Below are 15,659 nucleotides of genomic sequence, written 5' to 3'. Positions count from 1 at the left end.
TTTATGAGCTATACTTGTTCTCTGCCTTTGAAGTCTGCATGTTGGATCAATAGAAAACCAAGCACCCATAAACCACCCTAAATATTTTTTTAAGAAACTAACTAGTCTTCTGTAAAATATTTTCCAGAAGGAGAATAATACATGATGGCATGAGGCAACGAAAAGTTCTTATCCGAGCTCGTTTGGAATGATCTTCATAACTCACTAGGGGTTTCATTACCCAGGAGTAATGCAGCCAGGCACAAACTTATGCTAACAAAAAACTATAGCGCAGACAATACCATCTTGTATTTACCAGAGTTTCTCTGGACAGGGAGTTTGACCCCCACCATTATGCCTCTTGAGAGTTGCTGACTCCCACCTGCAAGAAGACAAATCTGATATGAAATTAGCAGGGGACCATGCTGTGGAAAGTAGCTATGACTGCTCCCCACTACAATCTCTCCTGTTCTAGGCCCTTTAGATCCATGGAATCCCAACTCTATAGGGCTCTGGTGGAGAGGTTTCCAAGGGGTCCCAGGTAGGAGGAAATATGGTATGGGCCACCGGTTCTAGCTATTTTGCCCTCCCCCATATACTGCTGGAAGAGGAGGGGAGAACTTAATCTTTTATTCAGTGGCGGATTTAGAGTTAGTGAGGCCTTGTGCGCAGCTTCATTCCCTCCCACCCCCACCCCCCCCCACGGGACCCAGCCAAGAAAAAGAACATTCTCTCTTATCTCCCTCCCCCGTTTTTCATTCTTTTTTCTTCATCCTCCTCTTATATTATAAGTAATGGGAAGTAAATGAAAATAAAGTGAGGTACCTTGATTGGGGCAGGAAGGGCTGCAGGGATTGGGATTTGGGAGGGAGTTTGGGTGCTGGGTGCAGGCTCTGGGCTGGAGCAGGGGGTTAGGGTGTGGGAGGGCATGAGGGCTGCAGGCTCTGGGAGGAAGTTTGGGTGCAGGGTGTGGGCTCCGGGCTGGGGCAGGAGGTTGGGATGCAGGAGGGGGGCAGAGGGGTGGTGCTTACCTTGGGCAACATGACTCCCAAAGCGACTGGCACACACACCCCTCCGGCAGCAGCTCCTAGGCGGGGGAAACCGGGGGTCTCCACACGCTGCTGCCCTCAGGCGCTGACTGGTGCTCCCTCCACCACTATCCGGCCAATGGGAACTGCAGAGTCGGCACTCGGGGCGGGGCCGCAGGGACATGACGGTGGCCACTTCCAGGAGTGGTGCGGTGTGGAAGAAGGGAGACAGAGTGGGCAGGGAGCCACCTTAGCGCTGCTCGCATGTCTCTGCGTGCCCCTTAGGGAAATGGGGGCAGCAGGTCTCTGTGTGCTGCAGTGCGCGGAGCCGCCTCCTCCCCAACAGAGGCGCACAGAGACCTGCCAGCACCCAGCTGCTTCCAGGAGTGCTGTGGGGCCAATGGCCACGGCATGCAGACAGCCTGCCTGCCTGAGCCCTGCTGCACCACTGGCAGGGACTCGGGGGCTGGTTGTCAGATGAGATTTGTCCTGCATTTTGTTTCATGGTAAATCCACTCCTGCTTTTATTACTAATACATCTGCTACATTCTATCTACACACACACAAAGGATATTACAAGTTACTTTGCTTGACTTCCTTTTGCCCTCCAGCATAAAGAGATAAAATGGGCCAGGCTGGAAGGACATCCCAAAAGAGACTCTGGGCAGATTATGTGAACATGAGTGAGTGCATGGCTAATGGCAGCAGTACATAGCCTCTTCCTTTCAACAGACATCTTCTGGTGAATGACAACACCTGCAGTTCAGTGAAGGGAGATGGTGGGGCTCACATCCTACAGGGCTGAGGACTCTAAAAGTATTAGATCGGTAGAGATCATTCTCATGTGCAGTAACCAATCTAGCAAGGCTCCTGTAGAGTATTCTGGGTCATACTCCTCAGAAAGACACCATGACAAACTTTGATCCCTGTGTTTCACAAGCAAGTCTGGGTGTGGAAGGGTTGAGGATATCTTTTGGATGGTGTTACTCAAGAATCAGGGCTGGCTCCAGGCACCAGCTGAGCAAGCTGGTGCTTGGGACGGCAGATTATTCGAGGCTAGGGCGGCATGGCCACTTTTTTTTTTTTTGTTCCGCTCCGGCCGCCCTGTAGGAGGCGGCGGCGCGGAGGACCAGAGCGCCCCAGGGCAGTCCTCTTCCTTCCCTCCCCGCCGACCGGAGCGGAGCCCTCACGGCAGGCGGCAGGAGGCGGCGCAGCGGGAGGGGCCGCGTGGCAGCGCCCCTGTTGTAGCCCTGGTCGCCCCCTTCTCTCCCTCTCCCATCCGATCCCTCACCCTCCCCCCCGCAGCCGGTCCCCCTGTACACGTGCTCCGGCCGCGCTGCAGGGTTTTTTTTTTCCCGCTTTGGCGTTCTGGCCGCCCTGTTTTTGTTTTTTTGTTTTTTTTTTGCTTGGGGCGGCCAAAAAGCCAGAGACGGCCCTGTCAAGAATGCACTTGTTCTATGAACAGTGAAACCAAAGCAGAGTGAGTGTTGGTTCCCGCAACCACTGTTCCCACTCCTCTGCAAATCTGACTTACATCTTTACCCCTTAGCCCCAACTAGCAATTTATTCCTTCACAACCTTTGTTGCTGTTGTTTTTCCATGAGATTAAAAAAAAACAGAGCGAGAGGACTGGGGCTCCCTCCACCACTATCCAGAGGGGGATTCTTCACTTTCCTTCATCGGCCATCTCAGATTCTCCCTAGAAATACAAGCTCCATTGAACACTGAAACACATGTAGTGCATGCTGAGGTTTCTGTTTCACCACACGAAAGCAAAAAGGAGTCGCTGGTCGGCAAGCTGCAGTCTGCATTAGTGCACTGAGATTGACAGCAGCTAGTCACATTACAGCACATTTTTCAAGTTTATGTTTTGAAATGTTATGCTGACTGGCCAGAGCTCTCAATCTACTGTTGCCCCCGTGTGAACCAAGGTCCCCAAAGGAGGAAAACAGGAACAACAAAAGTAAAGGATGTAACTGGAAATGCTGGGACTTCATTTTTAAAACAAAGTTTCCCTAAAACTCATGGTTCAATATTGCTTGACAATAAATTACAGCCACTAACAGTGGAATAACAGTTGAGCAATGGAGGGAACTTTGAGCCTGAAATGAGGGACTCTTTACAGGTTAGTAACCATGCTCTCTGCTTGTACTGCATTGATGACATTATGATCATTATTCATTTATTATTTGCATTGTGGTGGTGCCCAGGAGGCCTATCATGGAGCAAGATGTCCATGTGCTCGGTGCTGTACAAACACAGAACAAAAAGATGGCTCCTTCCCCAAAGAGATTACAAACTAAATAATCTAAGACTTTGATTTCACCTGCAGTCATGCAGTTTTTCCATGCACTGTATGATGCTGTGTACCAGGGAAAATATTAATGCATTTTTAGCTGTCTTTTAAGGCATTTTTGAGGCTGGAATTCTAGACGAGAGGCAGGCCTTACTAAATTCATGGCCATGAAAAACACATCACAGACCATAAAATCTGATCTCCCCCCATGAAATCTGGTCCTTTGTGTGCTTTTACCCTATACTATACAGATTTCACAGGGGGGACACCAGCATTTCTCAAATTGGGGGTTCTGACCAAAAAGGTAGTTGCAGGAGAGTCAAGGTTATTTTAGGGGGGGGGTTGTAGTATTGCCACCCTTATGTCTGCCCTGCCTTCAGAGCTGGGCAGCTGGAGAGCAGCGGCTGTTGGCCTGGCACCCATCTCTGAAGGCAGCGCCCCATTAGCAGCAGCGCAGAAGTAAGGGTGGCAATACCATAGTAGGCCATCTTTACTTCTGTGCTGCTGCCGGCTCTCAGAGTGGGGCTCCCAGCCAGCAGCCACCGCTTTCCAGTTACCCAGCTGTGAAGGCAGCACTGCTGCCATCAGCAGCACAGAAGTAAGGGTAGCAGTACCGCAACAACCCCTATAATAACCTTGTGACACCCCACCCCCCAACTCCTTTGTGGGTCAGGACTTCTACAATTACAACACTGTGGAATTTCAGATTTAAATAGCTGAAATCATGCAATTTACAATTTTTAAAATCCTATGATCATGAAATTGACCAAAATGGAACTGAATTTGGTAGGGTCCTAACCATATGATAAGCCAGCTCAATGCAAAACACCAGCAAGAGGGAGGCAGAATTGTAGTGGTTAGGGGATTTAGGAACCTCCAATATAATTCCCTGTTCTGCCACAAACCTCCTATGTGACCCTGGGCAAGTCACTCTAGGGTGAGCGGTGCTTAATGTGTGCCAGGGCTGAGCCCCGGCACCTCTAGGCTTGGCAATTCATAGCCCTGGCACCTCTGGGCTTGTTGCATCAGTTATGAATGTAAAACACTGCTTGAGCCCTGGCACCTCTTTCATTACAAATTAAGCACTGAGGGTGAGATTCACAAAGGTACTTAAGCATCCAACTCCTATTCAAAGTGATGGGAGTTAGATGCCTAAATACCATTGTGAATCCCAACCTAGTCTCTCTGTGCTTCCATTCCTATCTAACCAGGGTGTTGAGAGGATAAGAACATCAAAGAGTGTGAGGTGCTACAGTAATGGGGTCACCTAGGTACCTAAAAGATCTAGATAGAGATACTCTGCACACTACCAGTAGTCCATGAACAACAGTTTGAACATCTTTGCTATATATGATTCATGGCAATGCTAGAGCACTTTTGCAGGAAGCAGGGCCTAGAAGGAGATTTTTAGGAACCTCTTCTGATGACTAGGATGTGCCCCCAAATGTGAGTAATGGAATGGGTGTCTCATTAGCAAGGTACAGGTAGAAATAATTTAGTTCAAAGAAAAAAAGCAAGTAACTGAGTCAGTAATGACAGTAGGCCACATAGTTAACAGAGAGAAAATATTAAATCACTCTAAGATCTATTTGCCTAGGTTTTTCTAGGTTGGTAAGGCTGTTGAGGAGAATGGGGAGGTGGTGTTGGGAAATGCTGTTTGGAGTTGGAGGAGATATGGTTTGGTGAGTCCTCATAATGTATTGAATTTGCTTTTATACAATGCTGTAATGCACCTAGAATCTAGGATGGCTGACATAGATCAATAACAAGGAGGATCAGATATAGTGAAGGATCTTCATTTCCTGCCCTGTCATTTTCTGAACCATATTTCCACCCGCCCCACCCTTTTTCTCATTATTCACTTTCTTAGCACAACTGGGACAGTCTGAAATTTGCAAACTGTTTCTAGATTCTTTGCCTAGGCCTCCAACCTCTCAATTGTCCCTTATTTCAAAAGTTCTCTCTATTCCACAGGAGCCGACAATGCAGAGAGCTTCCATCGACACGAGTAAATCTTTCAAAGAGGAATATACGTCAAAGGTGCGTACGTGTGTATGTGTACGATTCAATGTGGGAATGAAGGGCAGTTGGGAAAGTCAAATGGAACATAAAATATGAATGATGGAGAGGAAGAATAAAGGAAGTGCAGAAGTGTTCATGGCATTTGTTCTACCTCTGCTCAGCCTGTTGAAGCAAAACACAGGCACGCTAGCCTGAATAAAAGCATCAGCCGCTAGGAACTCCTAACTTCTAATCCTGGTTCTGCTGCTCATTTGTACCATGGTTGTAGGCAAGTCAGTTAGCCTCTCTGTGAATCAGTTTCCCTTTTGGAAAAAGGCTGATGGTAATACTTACTTCACAAGGGCATCATACATATTACTGTAATTAACGAACATTTGTTCGCTGCTTTGAAAAGCACATAAAACCCTACGGGTGAGATTCTCACCAGGTAAAAAGGTTAGAGAGGCATAAAGAGGCCTGAAAACCCCTGTATCCAGACATGGGAGGATTCCCCCAGTGGAGGCACAGGAGTAGACAGTCATGAGGCTGCATTCCAAGGATCCCACCTCCATCCTCCCTTGCAAGGACTGGCATAGGTGGTGTTCAGGGGCTGATGGTGGAAGGGATGTGTCATAGGTGGAGCCACAGCACTATGGAGATTCCAGGCAGGTCTGTGGCCCGTAAGGTAGCCCCAGGGAGGCTACCATAACATAGGCAGGCTCCAAGTGCGGTCCAGGTTACATTGGGGGCCTTTCCCTCTCCCGGAACAGCTCCCTCTTCCTGGGTTGAGAGTTCTGTGCTTCACCTCTGAGAGCCTTTTGTGTGTGCTCACAGTAATCATTGTTTTCTTTTTAAATATGGCTTAAATGCTACTTGTAATGTGGTTTGGATACATCAGCTGTTGTAAACTTTGCCTCTCCTTCCAGTTCAGCAAATGAGTCTTGAGCTTTTGGAACTGGATCCTGATCCTTCTCCAATCAGAAGATTACGCTGGATGCTACAAAGTCCAGGAAAATGTTACACTTCCACCATTTTTGGAAACACACAGTTCGAGCAGCACATTTCTTTGGTGTGCGTAAGGATGAAATTCCCTGCTTTTGAAATTCTAACTGGCTTTCTGGGGATTATTGCAAAACATAATGGTCAGGTACAAGTCTTCAGGGAAACATGCTATTCCAATTGCCTCTGAAAGAGACACAACCAAAGGTAAACTCATTGTAGTATCTCTCCTTCTTTCCTAGAGGTCCTTCCTTTACAGCCAAGGAGGTACAAATTGACCTAAACAAAAAGATTCTTGTTTTGGCCAAAGTAATGCAATAGATTCTTTCTCCATTGTAAAACCACATAGTAGAGGAGAGACTTTGACTTTATTTTTCTAGAAAAATAGAGTTGTCAGCAGAAGAGGATTGTTTATGATGGGGGGTACAGGTAGTAACATCTAATAGCTTACAGGCAAACATGCTGCTTGAATTAGATGAACATCAATAAGACATAGTGATGATGAAAAGCAAGGCTAGAAGTTCTTTTGGGTGCCAGACTGCCAGAATGTGACAACACAGTTCTAGAATTGTCCTCCATGTTATCAAAAATACAACCAGTCCTGGAAGCTATTCTTTGGTGGACAAATAAGGTTTAAGATTTGTGCAGATATTTCTTCAGTCAAAAAGAAGAGGCACCCTATTACCTTATTGGACAACAACTTGCAAGTGCATGCTTTACCAAGCCTACTTATCCTGCCAATGAACGGACATATGTTGCAGATGTTATTTTTGGTGGTCATCATGTAGCCCATGACACTGTCTTGTTAAAGGCATAAACCATATACAAATTGTACACAGTATCCATATGTTATCTCCATGCTCATCCTCTACTTCAGTCTTAACAAAATGTATATTTCCATGACTGCACCCACACTCCAACTTCCCCCTGGAATTTAATGGAGCATTTCCCCTAACGCTACTAAGTCTCACTAAGGAGGTACCTTTTTAAACCAACTCAGATTTACGCTGATTTATGCTTTAGGTTGTAAAGTGGCACTGGGCACATCTGTATTTTATGCCACATACTACTCATATTTTATTTTGGGACTGAGTCCCTGCCAAGTGTCATAATTCTTGAACCAGAAGAAAAGACATCTTCAGGTTAAAGTGTCACCCTACCCATCAGTCACACTCCAGCATATAGCCACAGCTTGCAAGTTAGTCAGCAGCACAATGAATAATTCCAGCCCAGAACTTTTCTAAAAGTTCCTTCTGTGATTATGTCTAGGACTAATCTACAGTGGAGACTTTTGGTTTTTTAAGTCTTCATTTCTTGACTATACAGGAATGAAACACAGACGTGCAGTAACTGGATAATAAGAACTGTGGAGCTGAGCATACAGCCAACACCCACTGATGTCAATGGGAATTGGGTGTACTTAGCACTTGCAAAATTACACCCTGTGTGATATGAAAGCTTAGGAGGGCTCATTGTCAAGTGCTCAGCACACAAAACTGGGGCCCAACTTCAAAAAGAGCTCCGTGCTCTTTCAGGCACCTAAATACGGAACATATTTTCAAAAGTATTTAGATTGTAAGCTCTTTGGGGCAGGGACAGTATGTTTGTACAATGCCTAGCACAAGGAGGTCCTGGTATATGCCTAGGGCTCCACAATACAAACCATAATAATAACCAGCACTAGGCAGCTGAAATTGTGACACTAACAGCCAGATTTTCACAAGAGCTCAGCATCTACTATCGGGGCAGGTTTTTAAAAGTGCTTAACTCCCACCTCGTCACCAAAACCTACCCTGATGGTGGATGCTGAGCTCTTGTGAAAATCTGGACCCAAACTAGTCTATAATGTCCTTCCTGCTCCCCGAGCCCTACTGTCCCCCTCTCTCACACTTAGACCTTTATCTTAAAAGTGAATTTACTGCTCCTCAATGATGGCGCATTGACAGACCCAGAGAATGAGGGGGAATCCATTCCTGACTCACTGAATTCAGTGGGAAAATCCCTGGGCAGGATTTCATCCTACGTATTTGATTGATTCATGGAATAGGCAAAGCATGGTTAGAGGCAGTGCATACTTCCTCCTACCCATCTCATATGTCTTTACATGTTCTTGGAAGGACCACATCTGTGTTCCTTTCCAAAAGCAGCCATGGCCAGTTAGCAGCTAGAGATAAATTAAGGTCTTCCAGTTTCCCTTGACCTCTCCTCCACTGGACCCAGATGGGCCTACCCGGGATAGAGGGCTCAGTAACAGCAGCTGGGAGGAGGCTTCACAGCCTCCTGGTAAAATCAACTCTGAAATTTGGGGTCCGGATATATTTTCCCCATGTTTGTTGTGTTACCATTGGGGATTGGGTTTCCCTTCATCTTGCCCCTCTCCTACCACCTCCACCTTTAGCTACCCAGCCTCACTCTCAATATTCTTTCCCCTTTCTGACTCCTTCCTCTGTTTTTCTCTTTTACTTCAAGATTCCTTTCCCCTCTCCCACTTCAATCCTAAGTGATCCCTGCCCTTATGCCCACAAAACCACTCTCCTCCTATAATGATGATCTTGTAGCATATACAGATAAATGAAGGGGCAGAGGTGTGGAATCTTTAATGTAGACAGCTTTTCTCCTAGCTTTTTATTCAGGTGTTTGAGTTAAATAGAGGTTAAACAAAAAAGAGGTTTTCAAATAATCTGAGTAAAACCATTTTTTCCTCCCAGTTAAATCAGTTTTCATGTGTCTGATGTCTCTTATGTCAAAGTCCAACCAGTTCCCCAGCCATCTGTAGTTTCCCAGAAATACAGAGTAGACACAATAGAATTTCTAACATAAAATATGAGCCAAATTCTCCCCTATACACACACTGTGTGATTGTTGTCTTTATACAGCATAAAGAAGCAAAACATTTTACCCTATTTTTTTTTCACCTTTGCAGGTCACGAGTTAAGGCTCACACCCTTTGAGATAAAACATGCTAAATAAAAGTAAGTTTGTTAATCTTCATTTATCCACACCAGTCAAATTTAATTGTTCACTAAAACTGCCTGGTTACCTTGTCTGTAGCCATTCAGCTATTTCTATCCTTTACCCTTACTCAAACACACAACTATGTCTGATAACAAATGGCTGCTCTTTCATGCCTCTTGGCTAATTGTTCAACGACAAGGGTGTGAGCAGCTCTGGCACTCAAAGGATGTGTGAAAGGCCACTTCTGAACAGCCCAGGGACATGGAATCAATGACATTTATATATCATGTGTCATTTCCATGCTTTGCCACAGTAAGTATAGTAAATTGCCAGTTCCAGACAGAAGAGTAACTCTAAAAATAACATTCTGGCCCTCCACATTTATTCTCTCTCAGTGACTCCACATCAGACTCGCTTGGTTTATGGGTCTAAAGAGGCTTTTTTTGTGACTGCCACTCTGCAAACTCATCCTGCAGTCCTATTCTTTCCCCGTACAGGATGGAAGTCAATGACATTTATCTGAATTCTACACGGAGGAGAAGAGGGCTATTGGGATTTGTGTGGGCTTGATGTCAGAACTTACAGTTCAAAAGGCAGTATGTAGAACCTGCCCCTGCTCTATCCATATATACAATGTGCATTTATATAGATAGGTTTCTTCCACAACCTTATGACTCTATTAACAAAAAAGCTTAATGTTTCCCTTGGATTTTTCTTTTGTTCTTGTCCCCTTTCTCATCTTTAGTCTTTTCAGTTTTTATTCTGTCTATGGGTAACTTCTCTTTCCCAACTCTAAATTTTTGTACCGTTCATTTGCTCCCCCGTCTTCATCTCTAACTTCCTTCTCATTCTCTCTCCTCTTGATTCCTTCTTCCCCCAAGCTTCCTCCTTTCTTCCTAGCTCTCCTCTATCCTGGCTCCTTTATCCCCCCCGACCACTCACTCCATTTGGCTAACTCCTATATAGCCTAGTTGGGAGCACTTTTCATGAATGCTGATTATCCTAGTTGGAGCAATACTGCAGCAGGTGAATAGATCTTCCTTTACTAGAATTATGACTTTCAGCTAGTTGTGGGATGTCTTTTCCACCTCTGGCTGAACAGCTGATCAACAAGCATCAGGAGCAGGCACTTACTCTGATGGGAATGATCTAAGCTCTGAGGAGGGAGATCAAAATACAAGCCCCCATGGTCTGCTGACTTGTCCAGGATTCCTGAGAGGAAGCTAGACCAGGCACAGCCCCACCTTGGATCAGAAAATGAAACTGTTCTTTCTGCCTCGTTTATCATTAGCTTTTGCATTCAGGACTTAGCTGTCAATTTTATAGATTCTATATTGCTGTAGGCACCATCAATCGTGCTCTTCCATAACTGGGTTAGCTCTATAGTCTCAGTGAAGGGAGCAGATGTGACTCTACAGCACACGGGGAGCAGATATAGTCAGGAAGGAGGGGCTAACGATCACCATACTTTGATCACAGAAAACGTTTGAATTGTTTTGTTGCTTCCTCACGTGCTGAGCTTGTCATGTCAAATGATCTTCCAGCAGTGCCCTACATACCGCGTGTGCTACAGCAAGTCATTGAGATTTCAGTGGAGCTTCCCAACACTGTAAGAAAATGGCAGCAACAGAGAAGCTGAAGTAGGGAATGAGCAGTGAAAGAATTACTTTTTGACAAGTGGAAAGAACTCTTGTCAAAATAAGGGCACTTCAAGGGTACAGTGCTCTCTAGTTTGAGCCTCTTTATTTATAACCTTGACACAGGTGTTGGCTCACTTCACAGAGACTGCACATACATTCATTATACATATAGTTAAAATATCTTGGACCAGATACTCATTTGGTGTACATTGGTATAACTCCATTAAAGTCAATGGAGAGATGACAGATTACATCAGCTGAGAATCTGGCCCAGAATTTCCTAATACAAATGCTTTGCATTCCTTATTTTAAGGCAAAAAAACTCTAGAATAAACATATATGAATGGCTGTGGGCCTAATTTGTGAGATCGGAGCATTTTCATTTCTCGGTATTGTTTTTAGGGTAGCTCAACTTCACGTTGCAATCGTCTCACCTGAACTGCTCTAATAAATTTGTTAGTCTCTAAGGTGCCACAAGTACTCCTGTACTTTTTGCGGATACAGACTAACACGGCTGCTACTGTGAAACCCATCATAACAAAGTGATCAGAGAAGAAGCAGCACCTGGAAATGTACAGTGCATCATTCCTGCCCATTCACAACAACTGGCTTCCTAAAACTTTCAAAAATCAGAACATAATTTTGTATAAAAGACTCCTACCTTTCCAACATATTGATAATCAGAGCCTGTGTATTCCTCCAAGAGAAAGAACTGATTCCACATCCAGCTCCTTTTGGAACGAGTAAACTCCTTCCTGTTATTTCCAGACAGTTCCAAAACCTTTTCCTTTTCCGGAAAGCCCCTAGTCCTTTTGGATAATGGAGATGAAAAACTTTGGTGAGGCTGACCAACCCAGAACAGCAGCCAGAAGCAATGGTAAGTTATCATCATGACAGCACAAACAGGTCTACGCAGTGATTTCTTTCTTGGCCTCAAAGCAATCTACTTTACTGCACAGAATCCAGGTTCATTCCTTCTTCCTTCTTTAATGTTCTTTGCAGTCTCAAAGGATCTCTGGAAGGAAAAATGACAACATATCAAGCATTTGCAGAGGTACTTAACATTCAGAGCTAGAGCAAATAAGCCAAAAAGGTAGATCGGTAATTGTAATTGCTGAAAAGCTCTAAGCTGCTTTCAGTTCTAAAATGCTGCAAGTGGTCCTTCAAATAAACCAAATGTAATATCTGAGCTGAGTAGGAGGAAGCCGCTCTGCTACTTATTTTCTCTCTTTCTTCCATTACTTAAAAATACTAGTTTGGGGTTATTGTCTTGATGAGCTGATGTGGGTTACTTCACTGTCTCTTTCATGTCTGGATTTCAGGATTCAGCTGATTTTGGTGGTCTCGGTCAGATCACACAGCATGTGAGATGTACTGGTTACATCACAAAATATACTACTGGAAGGGGTACAGAAACCGTGGTGATGGATGTGTTTGAAGAACCTGATTAGGATAGAATTACTATATTAGAGGTGAAATCCCAGTCACATTAAAGTCAATGGGAGCCATTAACTTCAGTTGTGCCAGATTTCACCCCAGGGCACCAGACCAGGTGAAAAGGTTAATTGGATAAGTTGGCACAGTTGTCAATCTCTCCTGAGTACTAGACATGTGTGAAACTCAGTGATTTTGCTTTTCAGGGCATTTGCTGAATATTTTGATTTACCAGGTATTTAATTGCCCAAGTTTCATTTTGAGTTTTAGGTCCAAACTAGAGCTAGTTAAATAGTTAAATACCTATATCTATCTATGAATAAAAGCATGGAGATGGTTCACTATGATTTGTGGGGTCTTAATAGTCATTATTTGGTATTATCCTTGTTATTCCTTAGTTGGCCACCCACTGAGTAGTTGTGAAAATTATCACAAACCCTACAAAGTTCATGAATTTCAGCATGAATAAATACGTGTTCCCCAAAAATGTGTTCCACAAGTTTGTTATTTGCAATTTGCATTTTTTATTTTTTAAAAAGTTTCAGATATCCAATCCGGGAGCAGAAATGATATTGTGTGACATGAGTAACGAACAGGGAACATTTAGGAATACTGAACACAAATGAGAAAGACATTTCCTACAAAATGTTTTTTGTAGTGACTAATTTGCCTAGTTCGAGCCCAAACAAATCCTGAACAAAACGTGGATGAAATGGCTGAGTTTCACAAAGAAACTGCAATAATTTATTTTGTTCAGTCTCATTACAAAACCACAAATCATTCTGAGTTTGCTTAAAATTCAGTGTATCATCTCTCAAAATGTTTGCAAAGAAAGATTTTTATGATGATGGTTCAATATTGTATCAAAATCTAAAACAAGGAGAGAATAAGGTTTTGAGGTTTTGTTGTAAATATTTCACAAAGCTCTATTCAGGAAATGACATCTATTAAGGATCAGATGCTGCCCTGAATTGAAGTCTCTTTGCTTCCAAAGATGTAAGTCAGGCAGAATTTGGTCCTTGAGATGCAGTAACTGAGTTGGATGGGAAACCATGCACTATGTTTGGTGTTAGCCACTGTTTTCAGTCTGTCACTATTCTATAAACTTCACAAAATAACCCCAAACCTCTTACATTTCTTTTTGATTAAACCCTTTTATATATATATATATATATATATATACACACATACACATACACATACACACACACACACACCATTTAGCTATTTTAGAGGAATATCTGGTAATGGAGCAAGCCTGTTTAAAATAATGCCCTTTTACTGCTCTGCAAGGTAACATACAATAAATAGTTAACCTGTGAAAAGTCAGTGTTGTGCTAAGACATTTTTAACAGGAGGAATGAAAAGGGAATGTTTGATACTGAGATGCAGGGTCTAGTCCCCTCTTGATGCATAGGGGATTTTTGCATTTAACTCTTATTAACATTCATTAGACAAACAGGAACACTTCAGCCCTGCTGTCCATGGGAGTTGTCTACTTAGGCCTGGGCTGAATTTGCCCCATCAATCACAGATGTAGCAATCAGAAAATATACCCGCTGAACATATGTACCCTCTCTCCTATTGCAAAGAGAGATGTCCCACTGATTGGAGGAATAGACAGTGAGAAAGAGAAATAATCATGTGTCTTAAGTTCTGGACTGTAAGGCATTTGAATGTATAATAGTAAGTGCAATACTAATATAAATGCCGAAGCAGGAAGCTAGGCAGACAGAGAGAGACTGAAACTGGTATAACTTATACATTCTTCTACAATGTGTATGTTACACCACCTTAAATGCCCTCTAGACTCACTTTAGATATATCTATGCTGCAGCTGAAGGTGTAATTGCAGCTCAGGTACCTTTAATCTACCTAGAATGGCTAAAATAGCAGGGAAGACATGGGAGCACGGGTTTCAGTGCATACTAAGATTGCAAGTATGTTCTCAGCATTCTGGGTGGGCCTGCTTACGCCTTGGCCACCACAGTGTCACTCCTATTTTTAGATGCACTAGCTAGATTAAAGCTGGTGTTAGTATGCCTACCTGAGCTATAATCACCCCATTGACTGCAGTACAGATATACCCTAAGACTCCCCCCACTACTCACCACTGTTCCAATGTACACTCCTACTCATGCACGACCTCTGAGTTTGGTCCATTTCTCCGGTGTGGTATGAGATAGAATATTCCAGAGTAACAGCCGTGTTAGTCTGTATCCGCAAAAAGAAGAACAGGAGTACTTGTGGCACCTTAGAGACTAACAAATTTATTAGAGCATAAGCTTTCGTGGACTACAGCCCACTTCTTCGGATGCATATAGAATGGAACATATAATGAGGAGATATCTCATTATATGTTCCATTCTATATGCATCCGAAGAAGTGGGCTGAAGTCCACGAAGCTTATGCTCTAATAAATTTGTTAGTCTCTAAGGTGCCACAAGTACTCCTGTTCTTCTTTTTATAGAATATTCCATCTCCCACGGTGTTTGCAATTCTCATTTTCTGGTCAGGAGTCTTCCTGGCAGCAAGCTTTAGAGTGTGATTGCAAATTCCACAGGTGAGTTAATTAGTACCGTGGCTGTTTGCAGCTCTGGCAAGCTGCCATTTGACAGCATGCTTGTCATGATATTTGCTCCGAGTGCAGATGTAAAATGACTGATGATAAGTTAGATTTGGCTGTGTGCACATGGGTCCCCTTAGTGGGGAGGAAGGGTCTGAGATATGGAGCACAGCATATGAGTAAACCTATTATTTAGCCATTAGTGCAGTCTGGATGTGCCACTGGGGCACAGGATAGTGGAAATCATCATTTTGTCAGGCATCCCCATCATTCTTTTCATTACCCCTGTGGACAAATCCTGCAGAGGGGCATTATCTCCATGCTCCTGTACATAACACTTCCTCAGCAGTGCTGGCAAGGGCAGAACAACATGGACAGGGCTCACACCAGCCATTTAAAGGAACAGTCCTCTGTCAATTGCCAGGAAACAATTATTCCTGAGGGGGAGTTTTCTGCACTTGAAGCCAGTTATATTTCACAGCTGTGATGTCATGTGAGAGGTTTTATAGCAGCTCTTGGTGAAATATAGCTTGTGAGGATGATATCACAGCTGTGAAATACAGCTTTTTATTTTTCCCAGCTGAGATGTGCCAGAAATGCTGCAGTAAGGGTATGATCCTGAAAGGATCTATCTAGCTATCTATACTTTGTATATCTCAGCCCCTATTGACTTCTGTATTGGTGGCAAGTACTCAGCAGTACCTTTAGAATCAGGCCTCACATGTGGAATCTATTTAAGTAACTTAAATCCAGGGCCTTTT

At 43.7% G+C, this 15,659-nt stretch overlaps 1 protein-coding gene across 1 annotated transcript in view; it reads right to left on the bottom strand.

Moving 5' to 3' along the window:
- The window catches only part of CDH6 (cadherin 6), a 114,542-nt gene that overhangs the window by 48,923 nt on the left and 49,960 nt on the right, over nucleotides 1-15,659 (bottom strand). Inside the window, exon 2 of the mRNA XM_034762063.1 lies at nucleotides 11,560-11,913. Coding sequence (XP_034617954.1) covers nucleotides 11,560-11,790 — 231 coding nt within the window. The 5' untranslated portion in view covers nucleotides 11,791-11,913. The remainder of the gene's footprint in view (nucleotides 1-11,559; nucleotides 11,914-15,659) is intronic.

Source organism: Trachemys scripta, chromosome 2 (genome assembly GCF_013100865.1).
Source record: "Trachemys scripta elegans isolate TJP31775 chromosome 2, CAS_Tse_1.0, whole genome shotgun sequence".
Taxonomy (NCBI): domain Eukaryota; kingdom Metazoa; phylum Chordata; order Testudines; family Emydidae; genus Trachemys; species Trachemys scripta.
The sequence above is the reverse complement of the archived record's forward strand: the minus strand, read 5'-3'. Positions and strand labels throughout refer to the sequence as shown.